The sequence below is a fragment of the Bactrocera neohumeralis genome, chromosome 6 (assembly GCF_024586455.1).
Source record: "Bactrocera neohumeralis isolate Rockhampton chromosome 6, APGP_CSIRO_Bneo_wtdbg2-racon-allhic-juicebox.fasta_v2, whole genome shotgun sequence".
NCBI classification, from domain to species: domain Eukaryota; kingdom Metazoa; phylum Arthropoda; class Insecta; order Diptera; family Tephritidae; genus Bactrocera; species Bactrocera neohumeralis.
This window is the reverse complement of record NC_065923.1, coordinates 3,291,862-3,314,804: the sequence shown is the minus strand read 5'-3', so window position 1 is coordinate 3,314,804 and position 22,943 is coordinate 3,291,862. Positions and strand designations below refer to the sequence as shown.

The following is a 22,943-nucleotide window of genomic DNA, read 5'->3' as shown; positions in this document are numbered from 1 at the left end:
TCTGTATTGCTGCATCGATTTTGCTTCCTGCTGCTAGTGAAGGATCGAATGGCGAAGATGGAAACGAGGTTTGTTGTAACATATAATGGCAACCTGATTCAAAAATACGATTTCTTTTAATCTCTTGAAGGATTATAAATTCAACGGCGAAATGGGAAATATGCGGCGATTGCACAAGTTACGCAAACAGGATAAAAAGAAGCGACGTTGATTTTACCATCGTGTACAAATATTTCTAACTTAGAACATTACCTTAGTATATGAATATATGAGTACACAATGTAATTAAGATAGTAAGATTTATTTGCCGATAGAGTGTCATGCAATATTTACGAGTTTCATTTTATATTTTAAACAGCAAAGCAGTTAAAATGCCTATACTCAATATATACACTCTCGACATATGCACATATTTGTATGTTAACAAATTATATTACAGTAGCGTGAAAATTACATTTTCATCAATGTTCAGATAAAAAATTTCAAATATATTATAAACATTCCCACACAACTTCTAAACATATTGTAACACTACTCGAGAATATACAGGTTCGTATTTCGTTAAACTTTTCAACGGCAGTTTGTCTAAAAAGTTAACTGCGGCGACAGTGTTTTAGCAGCACTTGGGCCTACACAATTCCCAAATTAAATATGCGCTTAGCATTCTTATTAGTATTATTACACGGACAGACATTGAATTGTAAGTAAAATTATGCAGTATTTACATAAATAAATTCAATTCAAATGCCTATGCTTAGTGTTTGTTGAATGCATTCCATCAACGGATTGTGGCGATGTGTCTGACTGTGTTCCGGAGAGTCAAAATGGTATATGTGCACTCGATCGGCAACTTGTGTGTTTTAAACATTTTGACTCCTTATGCCATCTGAAGTATAAAGAGTGCCAAAATCAAAGAGGTTTACAACTCAATTTTAATTGTGTTCTTTAACATTTTAATTTTTTACTTTTATTAATAGAGTACGAGGTTTATTTGCAAGCATACTGCGAAAATTTTGCCTTTATGTGTAACACCTAATTGGAGTTGTGGCAATCAAGTTTGAAGTTGACTTTCTAGTAATAGTTCATAAACGGAATGGAAGGATTATTCTACTGAAAATATAAAATATATGTATATGAATAACTAAGAATTGTTTTTGAAATATCTCTTTTTACCTTTTAAGCTATTAGAAAATTTCAGCAGTAATATTAATTTGAAAGCGTAACGTTATGAAATTACGACCTATTTGTTGCTGTTCGTGACTGGAGTTTACATATGTATGTATATGCACACCTGTGTTTATACGCTATACTCTGTGCAAACTCAGCGGTGAGCGTTTTTTGTGATAAAACTGCGGAAATAAATAAATATATAAAACAACGTGCACAGCGAAAAATATGGTCTCTAACAAGTCAGTAAAAAAAAGGTTTGAAGAAGTATACGTATTAAAATCAAGAAAAAACGTTAACTTCGACTGCTTCGAAGCTAAAATAGCTTGACAGGGGCATTTCTTCTAGCAACTATCTTTTATTAAAGCAACTATAAGCTTTACTAAATCTGAAAACTTTAGCGGTAGCTAACATTTTAGTCGGTAAATTGCTATGCCAAAAATTATTTCATACAAAAAAACTTTATTTTGAGCGGTCAGTTTTCATAACGTCTATATTTTAGCTCAGTGAATAATTTATTCGGAGATTTTAGCGTTATTTTGGACAATCATTTATATCAAAATTTGTGAAGATATCTAATCAAATAAAAAAGTTTTCAGACTTGACTTGATCGATCAGTTTGTATGACAACTATATGCCACAGACATCCCTGTATAAGCTATAGAGATCCGATATCGACGGCTCCGACGAACGAGCAGTTTCGTGGAGAGAAAAGGATGTGTGCAAAAATGTGTGCATCGATAGCTAGAAAATTGAAGGAATATTTATATATATTTGTTGTCTCTGAGCTCTACTCTAATTTTTAAACTACTGTAAGTGACCAAAATATAGTGTTTATAAACACAAAATCCAGAAATAAAATATTTTTGCCAGTGTCTACTGATAATGCGAACAAATTATAGGCATGTACATACATAAGTACTTTAATTGAATTAGCTTAAGAAGTTAGTTCCTCTTCAACCGTCCACAGAAATATACGTTATTATTATTTAAAACATGCTAACCGTAGAAGTCGCGCTATGTTTATTATTAATGTGTGAGTAAAATTGTTTACTATAGCTCTTTACATACACATTTACATACATATGTACGCATTTAACACCCAAACAACTATTTTCAAAATTTAAAAGGCTCTTTTGCGAATTGTGCGGAGAGTGCCAGCGTTGCTGAGAAGAAGCCACAACCTGCTATAGTTAACGGTCCTCCAAGTGTGACAGGAAAATGTGATCTTGAGAGTAATTGTAAGATAAATGAAACTACTATACCGTTATGTCGTTATGATGACGGTGCGGGTTGCATACGGAAATATGCATCGAAATGCCATTTGGAGATAGCAGAGTGTATGGCTGGTACGAGTAAGTAACCCAAAAGTTGTGAATGAATGGTTTCTAAATGTGTGCATGTACATATGTGTTTTATATCTAATCGTCAAAAAAAATTGTAGAATACACAGATTACAGCAACGATTATTGCTCAATGGACACTTATCTATGTGAGGAGGGCTATGAGCGCTGGACGATATTCTTTGGATATGAAAAAGCTTAATTTTGAAATTGTCAAACAAGTGATAAGAGAAAACCGATTAATTACGATGATTGACGTATGTACGCATGAAATATACAAAATTATGTATGTATGTATATAATTATGTACATAAGTATGAATAAATAAACGGGCGTTCTTGACTATATTTATCTTGAACGTCGATGAAAGCTACTTATAGATTATCTTAAATTGATATTTGCACTAGTGTTGTTGTATTTTACGGACTAAACCCGTTACATTTTAAATCTCTCTTCATTTCACTTCCTCTCTAATTATTACTTTTAATTGATTTAATTTTTTTTATAATAATCACTCGAATCTAGAGTGTAGACGCATACTAACGGTAAGTGTAATATATATTTTATTGTTATCAAATAACTTTATCCCAACTTACTTTTTAGTTGAATTTCACTATATGTTTGTTGTTGCTGTATTATAAAACAGTTCCCAATGGATTTAAACGGTGATTTACGATCTGATCAAAATTGACTGAGACTGTTGGATGAATCAAAGCTAGTGGGAAGGTTGGTGGAGGGGTATATATCATAAACTGTCTAAAAACTTCAATTTTAAATCTGACTGTTGCAGTGTTCTTCAACCTCTTTCAGAGAAGTGACTATCCACTCTGAGAGCAGGGCAGTAATGCTAGCCTTGAGCTCACTAACCGTTCGTTCATTCATGATTGTAAGAGATCCTATGAGCTCTTTTTCCTCAGAAAGACTAATCTCTCCCTACTTGTGGGGCTTCCCACTGTTGCTGTAGAAGCTGTATGGAAGAAGACGAGGCGGAAACATCTCAGCACTTCTTGACTGTCCGCGTTGCCGATATTTAGCTTTAAACACTTTGGAGCCCACACTTTTTCATATCCCACCAAATGGGAGTTGAAAATAAACGCCTCAGCAAATTTTTATTGGCCATTACCGTTTTGCTGACTTATAAGTACAGGAGTAAAAAAAAAGACTGCATATATTGGTCCAAGTGCGATGTCTGGATTAGCCATCAAACCTAGATAGTCAATATTGTTAGTTAAGTGCCAATATTTCACCCAAAAGTGGTCGGGGAATTTAAGCAACATTCCAATGCGTTGCTCAATTAATGAACGAAAATAAAATTAAAGCAAAATATGTGAATTATATTTTGCAAGGAGTTGTTGTAAAGTAACCCGATCGTCGCCTAATTCCCATTTATGAGAGATCCAACTAAAGATTTTTTACAATAAAAAACTCAAAGCTTTTTTAGAGCAGAATAATTTTAGATAGAGACCGTTAAAGATCTTTATGAATATCTTCATGAGTTATAAATATACAAAAAGCAAACAAATTTCTAAACACCCTGTATTCAAAGAAGTTCTTGTGCTTGCTTTGTAATGACAATAATTTTGTTGACACAAGTGTAAATTTAATTTGAAATTTACAGACCTAGCACACACAGAGCTATCCAATGCTGCTCGCATTATTATATCATATATATGTAGGTATATTCGAATGATGATGTATATTTCGTAGAATTTTCATTTTGTTTTTTCATAATTCTCTTACCATAATTTGGGAAGCCACTACTTCTCATTGCCTTCAGACTTGAATATTCTTGATTCTTCCATTACAGAAAGTGATTGATCTAAAAGAAGATCTCCTTGAACAATAAATATATTTAAGATGTTCTCCCAATAAGATTAAAAGAGCATTAATTGAAGGAGTTCTCTATACAGGCATTGACATAAGCTCATGATTCTATAGAGCTGTGTTTGGCGCCTTTTTTTGGGAAACCGAACTACATAATTAACTCATATGTATATCGTTTAGTCAATGTAGGTAACGGTTTTAAGAAAACTATACATACATATATTATGAAGTTTAGACGGGCTCCACTCTCCGAACTCCAGATCAGCCTTTAAAGGTGAATATCTCTTGGACCCATCCTAATAACAGCTGTGGACAACTGTATGCGCATAATCATATATAATGAGCTGAATATTTAGGCATTTATAGTAGTTTTGGAACGTGCTGAACCGATAGTTATTGAAGCGGAGAAATTCTTGCGCCAACAATTATTTACAAACACATACATAATGTGAATAGGTTACGCACCTACAGTTATTATTATTATTATTATTATTACAGTTATTTTAGTGAAATGAAAATTTGTCACGTAGCAATTTTTAATAAATTTTGTCGGCAAGCAAGATTGCTGTCAGTTGATTCGTTAAGCCAGTGAGTGTTTAAACCAGTATAACGGTATAGAGTTTCAGAAGATGTCTAGTCGTAAAATTTCGCTTCTATTGTTGGTGGCATGTAAGCTACTAAATCGCTTGCAGTACTTATTTTGGTTACATGCGTTAAGATAATTTCAGGTTCCATAGCATTAATACACGCACGGCCTAATGAAAAGCTTGCTGCGCGGCTCTCACGTCTCTACTTGGATCCAGCGAATGACGAACGCTTCAATGACATCGAACAGTTCAACGGCGACGAAATGCAGTATTCCGCCAGAAAGGATATGAAGGATAAAGAAGTAATATTACGGATTATGGATGAATCCACCAAAAAACCTGATGAAAGTGTTGCACTCACCCAAAGTGCCGAAATAGAGGAGGGACTAACGCGTTCGATGGTTTCTTCGATATTCAGATTTATGGGCAATGCGATGGGACACTTTATACGTTAATTGTAATAATTAAACAGAGAAATATATATACATACATACATACATATGTATGTATGCAATATTTTATATGTAAATTGATATTCTTCCAGTAAAAACGATGAGCTTCGAGATAAAATGTCATAGCCCTGTGTTTCTTAATTTTTTTAGATTTATGATATCGAAATGTAGTAAGAAATTTGTAACAAATTCTTTACACCAATAAATAGCAAGTTTAACGTTTTGAATTTTTGAAAAAAAAAACTTGAATGGGTTGATGGTTGCGTTTAGCTGATGATCGGAATAATTGGACGAACCAGAGAATGTAAAGACATATGTTAAAGAGCATTAAAAAGACATATGTCTTTACATTCTCTGGACGAACTGATTTATACTCTTGCAACATGCAACTATTGAGGCCAGGGAAGTGCCTTTGGTTACATAAGGCTTGTTAATTACATGATTCACCGTTATAAGAAAAACACGAACCATCTAGTTGGTAACCGGTATAAAGTCATCTGGAAGTTCGAAAATTTTTGTATTAGGTATATGAGAGCTAATCGATTTAACCCACTTTTGACACACTGACGTACAGTCGTCAGAATTCTCCCTGAATTTCAATTATATATCTTACACATTGACTGATATTTTCGGACCGATTTGGATAATTTCTGAAAATAGGGTGGAAAAGATTCTTGCAAAGTTTATGTATATACTAAAAAGTAAAGGAATCAAATGGAATTTAAAACTACTTTTAGTAGTTTTAGTAGTTTTTAACGGCGCAGGGTTATACTCCGATTTCATCCATTTTCACACTGTCGGTAAGGGTTCTTATAATAATTGCGCTAGGAGAATTTTGTTGTTATAGCTTAAGCAGCTTAGGAGATATGTACATAAAACTTATTAGAGAGTAGGACCACGCCCATTTTTTCAAATTGTTTTGTAACAGGTGTTTCTTGCTACTGCGATCCTCTGTACCAAATTACAGATTTATATCTTAATTTAGTGCTTAGTTATGGTTCTTTATATGTTTTCAGTTAATGCCCTTTTGTGGGCGTGGTATGAACTCGATCTTTCTTATTAGCCAAGATATCTTAATTTTTACTCAAGTCAAAGCTTGCACGGACGGACAGACAGTCCGTAACCCGCTTTTTTATTTCTATATGCTTAACCCTATATCTATCTCACTTATAGCAGGAACAGCGAAAAACGCTACTCCCTTCCTCAGTTGCCGTCCTTGTTTTCATTTGAACAATGTTACCATTGTTCAATACGGATATATAGTTTTGTATACATCTAGGTTTTCAATTACAATTTTTCATAATATAGAATATCAAAACTGAAAACAAACTATTAAAAATGGTTTATATATTTGGAAATAATAGCATTCGACTCTGATTTTGAGTTAGTTTAAGAAAATTTCAAACATATTGAAGACAATTTTTATAATTACTACAGTATATCGAGACTGGCAACCCTGCGTTGTGAGAGAGCAAGCAGCTGACACGTTTCGACGTTTCTACGGTAAAGCGGAATGTAGAAGCGGTGTTGGCTGATCATTTACATTGCGCTCCCATAAGATCGTATCAGTTGACACGGGCCACGGGTTTACGTTGTTCGCTGATCTAGCTATTAAACTCGGTAGAAACATGTTGCAAGTGCATAAAAAACTATCAAACGATCAAATTATCCAAATGTTAGCCAATACTTTTTAACAATAAAATATGATGAATTGAATTTATAAGCAACGTTTTTCTCCATTTTTAAATTTAATAGTTAGACAGTAAAAATCAATGACTCCATGTCTAATTACCATAGCAACATCAACATCTCTATTTCTATAATAATTATGGTGAACTATCTATAAAATTTAGTCTAGTATATACTGTTTTCTCTCTTCCTTCTTTTCTCAGAAATATAGCTTTTATTTCTTGAAAACTTATAAGCCCACAAACAGAATATCAACTTTAAGTAATGGCAAAGATATGAGGAAAGTTCGCATATCTTTTATTTGCTTTATGATGGCAACCACACATTCCGTTTAGCGGTAGCTTTCGTGAGCGAGTTTCGTGCCTTTTTTCCAATTAGCTATCATTTCGATTTAGACGTATAGATAAGTGTACTCGCATGCATATTCATAGTTTCTACTTCGAAGCTGCGGTAACATGGTAACAAAAGGTATATTCGAAAGCGTTGTTTAATTGGCAGCAATGCAGAAATGTCCTTACTTCGTCATCTACATGCAAACATAAATTATAGAAACAAAGAAAAACTATCAGATTTTGGATGACAACTGGTTTTTGGGGAGCTTTTTCTGTGTGTATGGGCGAGTTCCTTTGGCGCAACTTCTTTCATGTCTATAATGAAATGCTTGTCCCCGGGACAAAGAGATTGGTTGTTTTGCCACTATCTCTATGAAAGTTCTCAGTGCGAACTTAATTCTCACTAACATCAACAACATTGCCACAGCACACGCTCATCGACAGGCTCCGAGCTCGTAAGTCTAATGAAAAAGCTTGCCAAAACAAAATTTTGCTTAAGGCTTAAGTAACTTTAAAGTTTTTCTATAATATAAAATAAAAATAAAAAACTAAAACACCGGCTTTTGCTGGTAGGATACTCGTAATAAAAACTTTGGTATTTCTTTATTCTATTTTAAAGATGAGAACATTGTTTAGAGTCAAGTTTGATTGGTTATTTGTTGTTTTGTTTATAATTATTGTCTACAAGAAGTCCACTTAAGTCTATGTGTAGTGATAATTTAGTACATTTCTTTAACATTTAGATTGTGATGACATTGCAAATAATTTATTAAAATATATATTAGTGAAGGCGAGTCCTTAGTCCTTAGCAAAGCCTATAAGCTGGATGGGTTTTTCGTTCAGCTAAATCACACAGAGACATATCTACCGTTTCGAGATCTGAAATGTAAAGAATTAAAATTTAATAAGTTACAGTTATATTATTACACATAAAGCGTGTTTTTTAGTAGTACGGATACTCTGAGAGGGATGAAAATGAAGTTAAAGCCGACGTCAAAGCCGAGATTTACCTGTACTCATCTTTGACGTCGAAATTTTTGGTTCACAAAATATATAAAAATCTTTAAGTGGATAGTGGTGACCGAATTTAAGAACCAATAAATTCAAAGTAACAGTGATTTCATTAATTTTTATGTGAGTTTGGAACTAATATTTTTATAATACTGCTGAGAACAAATTCTACATAATATTATATTGAAGAATATGAACCCATGACTAAGTATATTGTAATATTGAACTGGCGAATTTATGGATATATTTAGCATACGTTTTATATAGTACTTGGATTCGACATTAGTTTTCAAACAATAACTTTTATTTCTTTTTTTTGAAAAGTGACCCTTACAGACAAGAGCAAACCTCCAGCGTGCTTACGTGTAAAAATTTCATCAACAGGAAGTAATATCGAGATATATGGTATATAGATACCAAAAGAGGGGGTAATAAATAATATAGTATATGTATATAATAACTTGAGAATCCATGTAGAATTGAGATAAATTTTGATCTGATTTGCCAATTGGCTGGAGATGTACTTGTAGTTAAAAGAAGAATGGGAGGAAAAATAGTAAGGAGCTAAGGTTGGAGTGCAATTTATATTATTGGGAATCCATTAATTTGAGAGTGCTTTTTATGAATTCTGGAAGTATTTATATTATATTTAAGAAAACTATACTTTAAGTTTTAAAAACTGTCATATCAAGCCAGAAATTTAAAACAATTAGCAATTTATTAGAGTTATTTGTAGAAATGAGAACAGAAAATTCCTAATATAAGTGATTTGTACATTTTGTACATTTGGAAAGGCGTAAATGTTAACTTCGGCCACAACTTCAGCTCGCACCCATTCTCAACTCACCACAAAGTTTTTCTGTTGTGGTCAATGAACTAATGGTGTTTTTTTATAATAAATATTTGTAAGTAATACAAAAAGCTTATTGGAAATACATCGGTATTAACCAGACATTTCTAAACTATTATCACTATATTCTTCGAAATTGTATCAATAAATAAAATATTTATAGTTTGTGTGAACTTATTAGACGCATTAGAGGTTAGGAATGAATTTTGATTAATTTTGTTTGTCTTGAAAATAAATATGTATTATAGTGGGCGCAGACAGTTCGTCAAAGTTTTTATTTTTCTTTTTATAGAAATAGCAGTTCATTTGAACTGCTCTAAAAGTATACTCAAGGTCTTCAAAAGGACCTCCAGATTTTAACAGCAGTGAAACTTTAACAGAAAAGGCCCTTCCAAGATTCTCTTGCACTCGCACTTAGTAATTAATATTATTCACAAAAAAACAAAAAAAAATCATCAAGTTCCGTTGCTTTCGGAGCTACTTACTGTGCTTCGTGTTACATTTTAATCGGTCGTACAGACATTTGTTGTCAAATCTAGCATAACAATTACTGTCATAACCGCAAACAAGATCTCGTGTCGTGGGACATTCTTCGTTGCATTGTTTCGGCTTCGACTGTGACTCTGAATCTGCACTGGCCAATGCGACAAGCACGAGCACTAAAATTAGAAAAAAAGTATTCAGTACTCGATTAATAATTAATAGAAATTATATAATTTCATTCGACATTTACCCATTAGCACATAGATAAAAGACACTTTTGTTGTTGTATTCGCCATTTTAATTTCAAAATAAAAATCACTGTTATTGTTTTTAAAAGAATTTTTAATTATGTCTAACAATTATGTAAATTACGCTGGCGCTGCAATCTGTCTGTCACGGAATCTCTTATTCGACTGTTTTTGCTGCGTCGGCTTAAATGTGCTCGCTGGCGATGCGAATTTCTATCCCAGTTTCCGTTATAAAGTTGGATTTTGCATAAATAAATATACACACAAATTCGTTTATATATAAGTAACTAACAGTATAGGCTGCGCTTCACAGTAGGCGCTCAATATAGTGAACTTTTATGCCAAATCCAGGGAATAGAATTGACTTATGTATGTAGTTGAACATAGTTGTATTAATATTTTCATATATACAATATTTTCAAATTTATTTTAGCGTAAAATTAACTATTTTCAGCAAAGAAAACACGTATGGATATTTAAATGAATTTTTGTATGAACTTACTAACTTAGAAAGCAATCCGTCTGCGTACAGATTATTGCCGAATGTTAAGAAAATTCTTTGTTTCAAATTATTTATTAATAATTTTTCTAAAAAAACATATTTTTATGTATAGTTTTATGTTAGGATTCACTGTATTTGGCGCCAATGAGCTAAGATTATCATTTAAAGCGCCTGTTACGTACAAACATACCTCACGACTGGGCTCCACAAGCCAATAGACATACATACGTATGTGCTTATTAGTACTTATACACAAGTATGCACGTCATTGCAAATACTAATATAATTTCTCTGATAAGTATGTTCATTTTCTATGAAATATATAAGCAAGCAAATCGGTGTATATAAATACAGATAGAAATATGTATGTATATAACATATTGAAAAAGATTTATACTATCATTACGGCATGCAAATACATACACTTATGTATGTTTGCAGCTATAAACGGTGTCCACAGTGAATACTTGGATCATATAAGGGGCGTTTTGGATGTTGTCTACGTGGCTCGTGGACAAAAGTGATTGCTAGATAACCTAAGTACATATTTTCAGGAATTCTCATCATCATGTCATCATTCATAGAATCGGTGAATTTTTAAATATTGCTTCAGCAACATAATTTATAGTAAATATTGAAATTTGTATAGAGGGTGCTTAATTTGGTATGGAATTTTAGATACATACATATGTACATATATACATGTCAATCACTTCATAAATATAAACGATTTTTTACAAGAATGTCATACAGATATTATACTATATGCTATAGTTAAAATTCTCTCTAGATGTTTACCTACGGTCGAAAAAAATCAAAAATTCACAAGATGGTGGCGTTTTTAAAAAAAGTGTAATTTTTCCAAAATTTGGTTGTTTTTGCCTAGATCAAAACATTAGTACAGAACTTTTTAAAATATGACTACTAGATATAACAAATATCCTTGTGGGGTTTTAATGTGGATAGTAGCAAATCGAACAAGCAACTAGTATGGAACAAATAAACTAGAATAATCAACAAGTAAAGAAGGGCTATGGTCGGGTGCAAGCAAACACTTTATACTCTTGCATCGTGCAAGAATTAAAGCCAGAGAATATATATATATGTATACCACTCATACACTGCTCCTCAAATTCGGCATACGTCAGAAAAACGAAAATCATTTCAAGCAATACATAGTATGTATAGCATATGGGAGTTGGGGGTTTCGAACCGATTTTATGTATTAACTATTCACATGCCAAATACTAAAAAAGTGTTCCTGGTTTTCAATGATTACATTAAATACAATTACCAATCAAATGGAGTCAGCCAGATGTTCAAAATTCTTGATATTAGTTATATGGAGGCTAGTTGAAGTTTTCGCACGAAGATACACTGTTATGAGTACAACACGCTTTGCAATTTTCATAGAGATAACTCAAATATTGGCCGATATATGAAGGAGGCCACCCGGAAGTTTGAAAAACTTTATAATAGGTGTATGGGGTCTCAGGGAAGTATTAATGTGATCGCACAAAAGTTACATCACTATATTAAAGTACAAAACTTCTCACTAGTACTTAATTCAGCTTTATGATTTTGTTTATGTATTCACATGGCAATTCGTTGATAAGAGACTTGTGTATAAAATTAGTGAGTAGAGAAGCAGCTATATGAGAGGTCAGGTTTTCCATACACTCGTATATTTCGGCACCCAATGAAACATTTAACGTAGGAAAAGGTGTATATTTTCAAACTCTGGAGTAAGGGCTTACTGGACTAATTTTTTCTATGCATAAAAAAAAAATTATGCAATACAAATACATACATATGTATTTTGTTCGTCACTACCGGCAGCTTAAATCGGAAACAACTTGTTTTCCTTAGCTGACACACTTAGTTGAAATATAGGGCGTTTGCTTACATACGTTATATATGTATATTACATTATAGTCAACATATTCATACATAAGTTTATTCTATGTATACTTGTATGTATTTGCTTTTGCATTTCAGAATTTTTGCGCTTTTAACATATTTGTGAATATTCTATGTATTGCATACTTACATACTTATGCATACATACATACAGTACTTACTTACACATGGATACATTTTTACGTGCATCCGAATGTAAATGCATACTACTCGCATATGTCATCGTACTTGTCGCTATTTTTAAATTCTCGCTTCTTTGATGCCTCCGTAGGCTGTGCAATTATACTCACAAGAAGATACGAGTGAAGCTAAAAATAAGTCGTCTTGAGCTATAATTAGCTGTATAGAGAATAATTAAAAGAAAAGTAATCGAAGGGGCATAAGTACTTATGAACGCAAGCATCAATTTATACTTATCCTCATTGATATATTTATGTAAATTAGGGTGGTACTTATTTTTAAGGTTCAAAAATGTATACAAATTACAAACGTATGAAAACATTTTTATAATGAATAGTAATGTAAAATGTAGAAAATAAATTTATGAAGCTTTGGTGAAAACTTAACTTCGAAATGGGTACTGATGACCGCCGGAGAAAGTTAAAATTATTTGTGATCTGTTTCTTTCTCCCTTCTGTTAAGTTCAGAGCTTGGAAGGTTTGAACAATTTTCGTATATTAAATTAATTATTAATTATCATTATCACATTTATTAATTATTTTCACTTAAATGAAAGTTTTAAAGAGTGGTAATGTTTCGACTATATAAATTCGTTTTATCTATTTGTTGTCAAAAATTTAACTGCAAACGGTATTATACATACATATGTATGTAAGAACAGCTTGAATATATTTGTATAATACTTTCGAGTCAAACTTGTGAATAAATTTACATATTGGGTAGTCTTTTCGTATTTCTAATCAAACTTAAACTTATTTATTTATATTTATAATAAACTTTAATGAACCAAATATATACCATTTTAGTTGACCACTTTTTGTATTTTTCCGCTAGAGACATTATTCCATCAATGCAAAACTTTTCTGGTTTCTCAGCAAAAAACTGCGAGAAGTAATTTTCACAGGCTTCTCTTGAAGCCAAATTTACTCCATTAAGAGAGTTCTGCATTGACCGAAACAAATGGTAGTCCGATGGGGCAAGGTCAGGGCTATATGGTGGATGCATCAAAATTTCTCAGCCCAGTTCACCTAGGTTTTGACGGGTCTTCAAAGATGGTCTTGCGTTGTCTTGATGGTTGATCAGTTCTGGACGTTTTTTTCGATTGCTTTCTTCAATCTGTGGTTGACAGTAAAATGAAGAATCAATCGTTCGACTAGGCTAGAGCAGCTCATAGTAGATGACTCCTTTCCAAACCTGAGGATTGGGTTAATTTTTCGAGGCGTCAATCCTGGCTTTGCGACCTTTTGTTGAGCTTCACCATGCTTGGACCATTATCTTTTCCGCACATTATCGTCGTATTTTATCAACTTTTCGTCTTCTGGCACCATTCACTTCAGAAATGGTCCGATTTAATTTCGTTTCAACAAAGAACTACAGATGTTAATTGGGCACATTAAATTTTTCACAGACAATTCATGTGGTACGCAAACATCGAGTTTCTTTTGTAGCCAGTCTTTTTTAAATGGTTCAAAACCGTTTGATGATGACGGTTAATTTCCTTAGCGATGCCATGGCTGCTTATGTGACGGTTCTGGTCAATCTTTTCCATAATTTTATCGACTTTTTCAACGATAGGTCGACCAGAGCGAGGTGCATCTTTCACATCGAAATTTCCAGAACGGAAGCGATCGAACCATTGTGCTTTACGAACTGATACAGCATCGTCTCCATAAACTTTCACAAATTTCATTGGTAGCTTGCGTGGCATTCTTCCCTTTTTTATACAAAAATTTCAAAATAAAACGAGTTTCTTCATCATTTCACTCATTTTTGAACAGCTGCAACTTTTTTTTGGTTAAATGGGTTATATGGTATGACAATGTGATTGATAGCACTGGAGATATATGACTGCAACGACATCTATTGACAAAATACGAAAATACTTTTTTGACTCTTCAATATTTTTTGATATTTTTAGTTAGTTTCCATAATAAAAGTAAGTTTATATTTTCATAAAGTTTCCTCCACACGTTATTATGAAATCCATAAAATATTCATATTCTGAAATCGTGATTAAATTGGAACAAATTAATTTTAAACTCATTTTTATGACTATAAAGCATAGTTTAAGGGAAAAAGGGGTTTCTTTAAATCGTTAAGTGATAAAACTACAACGTCATTTACCACTAACTCCAAACAAAAGTAACTAAAAAGTAAAGGTGAAACGCCTAATATAACCATAAAAATATTATTAAAAAACGAGAACCACATACTTATTACTAACGCATCTTTCTATAAACCAAAGATAATTGAAAAGTTAATTTTATTTCCAACACACTTTGGATAATGAACTTTTTCATACAAAAGACTTAAGTAACGAACTTGAAGTAACTTTAGCGTCTATAAATTTTCGAAGATATTCAACAGCTCATCATCGCCAACGAAGGTAACACAAATTAGATTACGCTGACTCCAGCCACGCACGCCTCCTAGTCAACTCTGCTGCAACATGCGATATTTGAGCATTTTCCAAGACAGAACGCTCTGGTTCAAACCCTCGCACAGCCGCACCACACAGCCTTTAAGTAAGGAAACCACAAAAACACAAACAAAAAATTACAAAAAATAATTTGTCGAGTTAATTAGCTTTAAATATTTAATTCAAAATTGTTTTCAACGCATCAACTGGTTCTGAGCGAGTTCAGTGACGTCGCACGGCCAGCACTTTAACTCGTTTTCAAGCGCAAAGCGGGCACAATGCATGCCAACATGTTTACAGTAAATAACGTGCTGCGTAAAAGTCAATTAGAATGAAGCAAATAGTCGATTGAAACCACTTTCATGCGCAAATGAAGCACTGAGACACTAACCCACAAGATACTTGATAACTCGCAGCAAAACCATAATTGAGCACTTGAGATTTATTTTTATTTGAACTGAAAAAGTGTGCTAAATATCAGTATTGTTATTGTTGTTGTAATTATGTCGCTTTACTAAACGCCGCGACGCGTTATTCGCCGTTGAACCGCTCAAGTTGTTTGCTCGCCGAAGCTTAGAACGCAATTGAACGCAGAATCGAAATGCAACGTTGATCTTAAACGAAAAGTAGGAGTGTGTAAGCGACCAGCTACAACACTGTGGGTAGGCGAATGTTGCAGGGTATGTGTTCCGGCTGATTGCCTTTGTTGCACCAGCAAATTTGGCTGTTTTGTTGCCTGACAGTGGCAGTGGTAACGGTAGTTGCATTTATTTGCACATTCGCTAAGGAGCTTGTAGGTCGTGGCTTTTTTGCTGTTTAATGAACAGACAACCACACATATAAATGGCTCGTTCCATGTGTTGCACATGCGCGTTTATTCCGCCATGAATGCAACTAAATTTGGTTTTTCTGCCACTAAAGCCCACACGTCGATACATACGCACATAAATACTTGATTGTAAATAGTCGTAGTGTTACATATACAAATGCACACACATACCCACACATAAACAGATGCTTATATATATATATATATATATATGGTATTATGCTCGTTGCTTGTTTGTTGATGCAGAGGACAATATCTTGTAGTAGACGCTTTGATTAATGGCCTGCCTATGATGGCCGAAAGCGTGTCTGCGCGCAGTAGTGTTGATAAACTGTATAGAGTTTGTTAAGCATTTAATGCCGTCATAACTTTTTTACTGCATTCGAAAGGAATTTAGTAATTGGTAGAAAATTGCTTCACTCACTTTACTTTGGCAATCCCTGTGTTTCCAGCTAACTCTCTTTAAGTCTGATTTTAAAGAAACTATTGTTCTATAAATGTATTGAAATACCTCTTCACACTTCGGTAATAGTTTTATTCGATACACTACTCTTACTTATTCTACAAAAAGAGCATCCTTCTGGTGTCTAAAAACTTACTTTAGAAGACATTGTGGGCAAGAGAATACTATCCCAGGTTCCTGTAAGAATATCTTTATTTTATACAAATCTATAGTTTTGTAAATCCCAAGAATAACTCTTTTATTTATTAAATTTTCCATAAAGCTGAATTTGATTTGATCTTTTTAATGAAATTTGCCATAATCATATGTGTATGTTCAGGAGAATCAAATTGACTTCAACTCGAAAGCACTTGGCTACTCGATCTTGATCCACCTTGTGATGTAGAGAGTGGGAGTTAAGTGATATTAAAAGGATGCGGTGGTTAGTACATAGGTACACTTCCAAATCCCCAGACTGATGGAATATTGCATAAAGCCTATACATATATATGATCAAATATGACCCGGACTGACAAAATACCACAAACCAAAAAAATACATTTTCTTGGATTTTAGTACATATCTTCATTATCGGCTTCAAATTAGGCTTCTAAGCCCTTAAAAGCATGCCAACACGTAATCCAATTTTCAGTACTCGTCAGTGTCATTGACATTCCTTATATCTAACACAGTAACCAAACTGTTTTGACTCAATCCATAAGAGATGTTGAAGCCCTCGGCCATTTCTCTGATGTCAACAGAATGACTTTTAAGCACTGTTTCTTTATTATATTTTTCTCTCAATTTTGTCGTTATTAACAAAGGTGGATGGAGACTCGTATGAGGAAGGCTTTCGATGACTTCACGACCTTCACTGAATGCTTTGTGCCACTGAAATACCTGTGTTCGAGATATAGTAGAGTCCGCAAAATATGTTTGAACCATTTTCAAAGATTCTGTAACCGTAATTCTATTGCAAACGCAAAACTTCGAGCAAACTTGTTGTTGAACTTTTTCCATGATAAAAATCGCCAGGCAAACCTTTTAGCGTCATTAACAAACAGCTGCCGAACCCACATTAATTGACAAATGGGTAATCAAACTTCACTCGAACATCAGAAAGGTTGTACCAATCTCAATTTTTCATGGATTTTTTTTTTATTTGAATTGCCTGTACTGTTTAATTGGCATAGTCCGGTTTAAATTTGATCAGAACGTATTAAGGCTGAACTTTGGAACCTCTATTCTGAAAATAAATATCAAAGCCATTTTTTTACAAGATATGTATATTTTTATCTGTATGAATCCAGCACCAATATACTAGTTTTCTATTCTTATACCTCTTTCTGGTTAGTTGTACAACACTAGAGTCTTAATTACTGCTTCTACTACACTTACAATTTTTCGGTCTGCACCCCTTCTTACAGTCTTATAGATGCTTGCTTGAAGATATATTTTTTGTTGTTCAAACATCAGAATTTGTTTGTGCACAGAAGGTGTTGTAGATATGCTAATGGCTTGCAGCTGTGGCAAATTTTTTCAATATTGCGTTTTGTGTCATTTTGTCGACTTTTTTCTACCTAAGGCAACATATAAATACAAAAGCATATATTTTTTAAACATAAGCAATTTTTAGTTCAACCAATTTCTGGTACATTAAATTGCTGAAAAAGCGTTTGGATAAAACCGTTAATCACCAAATTCGGCTAATAAAATTGAGTGCTCACTAATTTCGATTGTAACGTGTTGGCTAACGGTAAAGGTATCACTCGCTGACGCAGAGCAACACATACCTACGAGAATGAAGCGGACATGAGTAGAAGGGGCAGCACACACATGTTGCAACAGTGACATGTAGCGGTGCGCACGTACATAGCATTATGCTTGCAACAACACAGTGAGTGACGTGCATATGCCTAATTGCCGCCACACAACCTTCAACGGTCACTAACGGGTTTGCGCATGCGCAGCGTCGGTGCTGGTGATCGTGAATTTGAACAACTTTGCGCAGTCCGTTGTGGCTTTCGATACAACAACCTGTCGTGGCAGCACAAGTGTGGCGTGTTGCGTGGAAGTAGAAGCTGTAAGCTCTGTTTGTTGGTGTATGTGAATGGCAAATATTTGTGTTTGCACTTCATTGCTGGCTAACGAGTAGGTTTGTCGACTTTTTGTTGTTATTGTTGTTGTGCTCTATTGACTACTTGCCTTAGTTGCATTACGCAATTCGGTAGCAATAAACTTCAAGTTGGCCATTTTCGGCAATTTCCATGTTAACGTTTTCCGTTTTTCCGTGCCTTTCGAAGCAGAACGCTGCCACGGCGGCCAGCGAATCGGCTTTGGATAACGCAGTTGTCGCAGGCACGAGATATTCTGTTTACGCAATGGACGTTGCAATCAATCGAGCCGTTCACCTTCACGCAGCAGCACATTTGACTTCTTCTTCTTGTTGTTGTTCTTTATTTATTTATTTACTGTTGTCGATTCGTCTGCATGGCTTTCGGCGCGGCAGTTCATATGTATTTGTATTTATGTTCTCTCTTTGCAAATATGAGCGTTGAGATGTGTGTGTGTGTGTGTGTGTAAGTGCATTCACTTATACAATGAGTTAGTTTAGAGTTCATGTCACCACTAAATTAATTATCCTCCACTCGTATGGAGCTCTGCAAATTATCCATAGATCAGCAATTAGGCAGTACGAAAACGGTAAAGTGACACATAAGTGCATGTGTATGTGTGTGAGTGGATCAAGTTTTTATGCGTCCAATAAGTGGTTGTAACTGAAATAAATAGTTATGCCTCTTAATGCATACAACTGCACTTAATTGAAATTACTTGAAATTGCTGATGTTTCAACTTGTTTAAAACTTGAAAGAGAGAATATGCAATTAAACAAGAAAGCGCTCAGTTCAATTCTGGGGTGAAGATAAGCCGCCGTAATATAACGATTAGCTTTAAGAATGCGAACCACTCCTTAAATTTAGATTCATAAAATCTTAGCGAGATCATAAATATGAAATTATATGTCCAGTGAGCAAGACATTTACAATAAATTTACGCAACCCATTCTTTCGTCAAAAATACGAAAAGTTTTATAATATTAATGATGACTTAAAAGACATAATTTATTAAAAATATGATCGGGTTTGTTGCTGTTGTAGCTTAAAACGCTTTCGAAATATCTTTAAGAAATTAAAACTGTAGTTGTAGGAATTTTGAACATACAAGATGACGTAGCAGAAGTAAGACTTGCTTTTAGAAAGAGCACTGCCATGCCACAAGGCATTATGTGAAAAGTTTTCATCAACGATACACAGCCCTACAAATTTTTTTTTCGTTGCCCTGAATATCTTAGCACATTGAGATAGCTGCAAGTGTCAAGATTACGAATTTATTTATGAAAATATCGAATATGCTTTGTTCTTTTTATATTTGAATTTATTGTATTTTGGCCAATTATCGGCTTGTTATCAATAAAATTTATTTTTCCAGTCATGGTTAGGGTCTATCAGGCTCCTTAGAGGAAACATGCGGAACATTATGCCGAAAGTTTAAAAATTTTACTAAAAATTAAACGTGGAGAGATTTATACTTACAGTTTACTGAATGCCCAGTTTTACTCAATGAAAGGTAAGTTAGTGATGAAAAAGTATCAAAGTTAATGAGATCGCAGATTATAAAAAATAGATTTTTAACGGGAAAAATAATTGAGATATGATGAGTTTTTGACATTTGTCGCACCGTTTATAGCGATGTTTCTTCAAGCAGTTGACATTATAAAGATATCAGCTCTTTATTCATGTTTTCTGTTTTTTTGGAATGTAAAATGAAAATAAAGCTTTGAAAACAAACGAGAACTAGTCTTAGAAAGCCATTGAGAGTTGCATGCAAATAAATATATTCAAAATTGAGCTTAAATATTAAGCATCAAAACCACTGTAGACTTTTGTAATAGTTGCGACCAGATAAGGCAATATGCCCCACCATGGATGACTTCTTGTGTGAAATTTGCCAAATTTTTGGGCGCAAAGGGATATCCAAACAAAATAACATTAAATGGTTATTTCATAGCGCGGGTTGAAAAGTGCGGCGCTATTTGAATCCGACAATCCTCTGCAACGAAGCCTCAATCAAATTCATTAACACATAATTTAATCTTACAGCAAGTTAACGCCTGAAAGTATGCTATATTGAACATTTTTTGATTTCATCTGTCTTAAATTGAAGCAAAAAGAAAAACATGCGCCTAAAAGCAGTTCAGGAAAATTGCTCCAGCTTTCTACTATTAGCAAATACACTCATATATATTTAGCCCACAATTTTGATTGTGTGTGTGTATCTCATTTATTAATGAAATATCTGAATTCTTAAAATAAAAAGTTAAATTTATATTTATTAAATAATTACTAATATGAATTATTTAAAAAAAAAACAACTACCATTATTAAGTAATACAATTTAATTAAAAAATCAAAATGGTAGAACTAAATGAAAAACAGATAAAAGTACCGCATTTAAAATAAGTCAAATCTTTATTAAACCAAATAATTTACAATAATACTAGTATATGTATATTATTTTCTAGTCTAAAAATAAAATTGAGTAGTATATACACATATACATACATTCATGAATACACACGTATACACATCGTAGTATTTCAACCAGAGAATGTATAAACATATTTATTATTATATTTATATATTCTCTGCTTCAACATCAAAACAAATTGTTTATTGTTTTGTTTCATTTAGCAGAACGTTCCTTGCCGGCCGGCTGGAGTTGCGCCGGAATCTTTTTATGAATGGACTTTTGTGTTTGTGTGCTAAATGAGACTGAGACAAGAGAATGAAAATTGCGGTCGCGTGCGAGAGCGTGGCTCTCAATAATGTCATGTTTCGCTTACACTTTCTACAAGATGAATGGGAGAAGTAAACAAAACAACACACACATTTATATATTTGTATATATGTAAGTGCAAATTAAGATTATACTTACATACATGCATGCCGGCATACACACAAACGGCGCTAATGAACGAATGACAGGAAATACTATCACTATTTGCAAATATTGAAAATATTGAGGTGGCGGATAATTAACGCAATAAAATGGCGCGCTTAATATAATAAAAAAAATTATAGACTATACTAAAAAAAAAAAATTTTAGATTTATTTTCTTTTTACTTAATGTGCTTAGTGTCACATTTTTTATTATTGATATGATATACTGTGAGCACAAAATATTAAGACTTTTTAACTACTTGAGTGTTATTCGTCGTTTGCCTGAAGCATTTCCAACCAATATAGTGTCGCAACCACCATATTCGCCCGACTCAGCTCTGTGTGACTTCCAGCTATTCAGCAAACTCAAAGACTGCTTCGGGGAAACTGTTTGGAGTCAATTGAAGGCATTAATCGTGAATCGCTACGCTTATTAAAGGCTTTAAAAACTGTTAAGATGATTGGAAAAAACGTTGGCACAAGTGTATTGGGGCCAAGGGGTACTACTTTGAGGGAAACGCTATATATCATTTTAAGGGAAGCATCTTTTGTTATTGGGGTAAAATGGATAGAAAGGAATATCGCGTGTTGATAAAATATTTTTGAACATAAATACAGTTGAAGCAAATAAACCCGTATTTGTGCGTCGATATGTGATAATAGATGAAACATGGCTCCATATTTTCAATGCTGGAATAATTTTTATAGACTGTCTTTAAAAGGAACGACCATCAACAACGACTATTACATAGTGTTATTGGACCGTTTGAAGGAGGCAATCGCCAAAGACCGGCCGAAAAGAAAGTACCAATCCAATTCACCGTGTCGCCAGTCAGGGGAAATTATGAACGCCGAAACCGAGGCCTATTTTGAAGCGAAGGAAAAATCATTCAACAAAAAGTATCAAAACGTTGGATGTTCGCTGTAATCAGTGTTTGATACCTCCTTAAAGGGGACTATGTTGAATAAAAAACGAATTTTGTCTAGAAAATGTGTTTTACTGTGATAGGGCGAAGGCATGACCTAACACGTATTAAGCTAATCAGTTAGTAGACTTCAGTATATATTACAGATGTCCTTAAAAACTTGTATATAACTAACTGAAAGTACGAAAATAAAACATTAATTTTGAAAAAAAAGCTTTTCGTATATTATGTATTTTTAATTCCCTCGCTTATCGCCTACTACAAATAAATATTATCTTCCTACATACATATATATTGTTCATACACATAATAAAAGTAATACAAGATTTATTCGACACATATAAAAGTCGAATTCTTTACAAACATACAAATACATATGCGAACACACATACACTCACAAATTAAATGCAGCACAAAGTAAAGACATCAAATGAAGCAGCTCTTATCAGCAACATAATTTTTAATGCCGCGATATCAGCTTGACTTGTAGCCTCTGCCCTTTCCACATGCAGCCGACTGCGTGTGCGTGTTGCAGCAATGCATGGATGTGCGCTGTCCGTTGCCAGTCATAAACAGCTGAGATTGCCGATAAGCATATATGCTGCACGCACAAGCCGCCACATTCACACTCACACACATAGAAAAAAAGCAATTCACACGCACACACACATAAACGCATACGAAGCGATCTACACGATCATGCGGCCGTCGCCGATTGACTTCACGCCGAAGTCAGAA

General features: G+C 33.8%; 3 protein-coding genes across 3 annotated transcripts; 2 read left to right on the top strand and 1 right to left on the bottom strand.

Moving 5' to 3' along the window:
* The first annotated feature begins 2,074 nt into the window (after positions 1-2,074).
* LOC126762226 (uncharacterized) lies at positions 2,075-2,874 on the top strand. The gene is made up of 3 exons (XM_050478818.1): positions 2,075-2,203; positions 2,298-2,522; positions 2,612-2,874. Exons 1-3 carry the CDS (start codon positions 2,164-2,166, stop codon positions 2,710-2,712), a joined length of 366 nt encoding a protein of 121 aa, XP_050334775.1. The 5' UTR covers positions 2,075-2,163; the 3' UTR covers positions 2,713-2,874.
* A 2,022-nt stretch (positions 2,875-4,896) lies between these two features.
* On the top strand, positions 4,897-5,496 carry LOC126762227 (uncharacterized). Its single transcript, XM_050478819.1, has 2 exons — positions 4,897-5,003; positions 5,063-5,496. The coding sequence occupies exons 1-2, from the start codon at positions 4,964-4,966 to the stop codon at positions 5,374-5,376; spliced, it is 354 nt and encodes a 117-aa protein (XP_050334776.1). The 5' UTR covers positions 4,897-4,963; the 3' UTR covers positions 5,377-5,496.
* A 2,459-nt stretch (positions 5,497-7,955) lies between these two features.
* On the bottom strand, positions 7,956-10,153 carry LOC126762405 (uncharacterized). The gene is made up of 3 exons (XM_050479120.1): positions 9,989-10,153; positions 9,741-9,914; positions 7,956-8,273 (listed from the first exon to the last, which is right to left on the bottom strand). The coding sequence occupies exons 1-3, from the start codon at positions 10,032-10,034 to the stop codon at positions 8,200-8,202; spliced, it is 294 nt and encodes a 97-aa protein (XP_050335077.1). The 5' UTR covers positions 10,035-10,153; the 3' UTR covers positions 7,956-8,199.
* Between the last annotated feature and the right edge of the window lie 12,790 nt (positions 10,154-22,943).

Coding starts and splice junctions, on each gene's coding strand:
- LOC126762405 (XM_050479120.1), bottom strand. CDS start 10,034: ATGGCGAATACAACAACAAAAGTGTCTTTTATCTATGTGCTAATGG. Junction 9,915..9,988: donor TTTTATCTATGTGCTAATGG/GTAAATGTCGAA, acceptor TTCTAATTTTAG/TGCTCGTGCTTGTCGCATTG. Junction 8,274..9,740: donor AAAATGTAACACGAAGCACA/GTAAGTAGCTCC, acceptor TTTACATTTCAG/ATCTCGAAACGGTAGATATG.
- LOC126762226 (XM_050478818.1), top strand. CDS start 2,164: ATGCTAACCGTAGAAGTCGCGCTATGTTTATTATTAATGT. Junction 2,204..2,297: donor GCTATGTTTATTATTAATGT/GTGAGTAAAATT, acceptor AAAATTTAAAAG/GCTCTTTTGCGAATTGTGCG. Junction 2,523..2,611: donor AGAGTGTATGGCTGGTACGA/GTAAGTAACCCA, acceptor AAAAAATTGTAG/AATACACAGATTACAGCAAC.
- LOC126762227 (XM_050478819.1), top strand. CDS start 4,964: ATGTCTAGTCGTAAAATTTCGCTTCTATTGTTGGTGGCAT. Junction 5,004..5,062: donor GCTTCTATTGTTGGTGGCAT/GTAAGCTACTAA, acceptor AGATAATTTCAG/GTTCCATAGCATTAATACAC.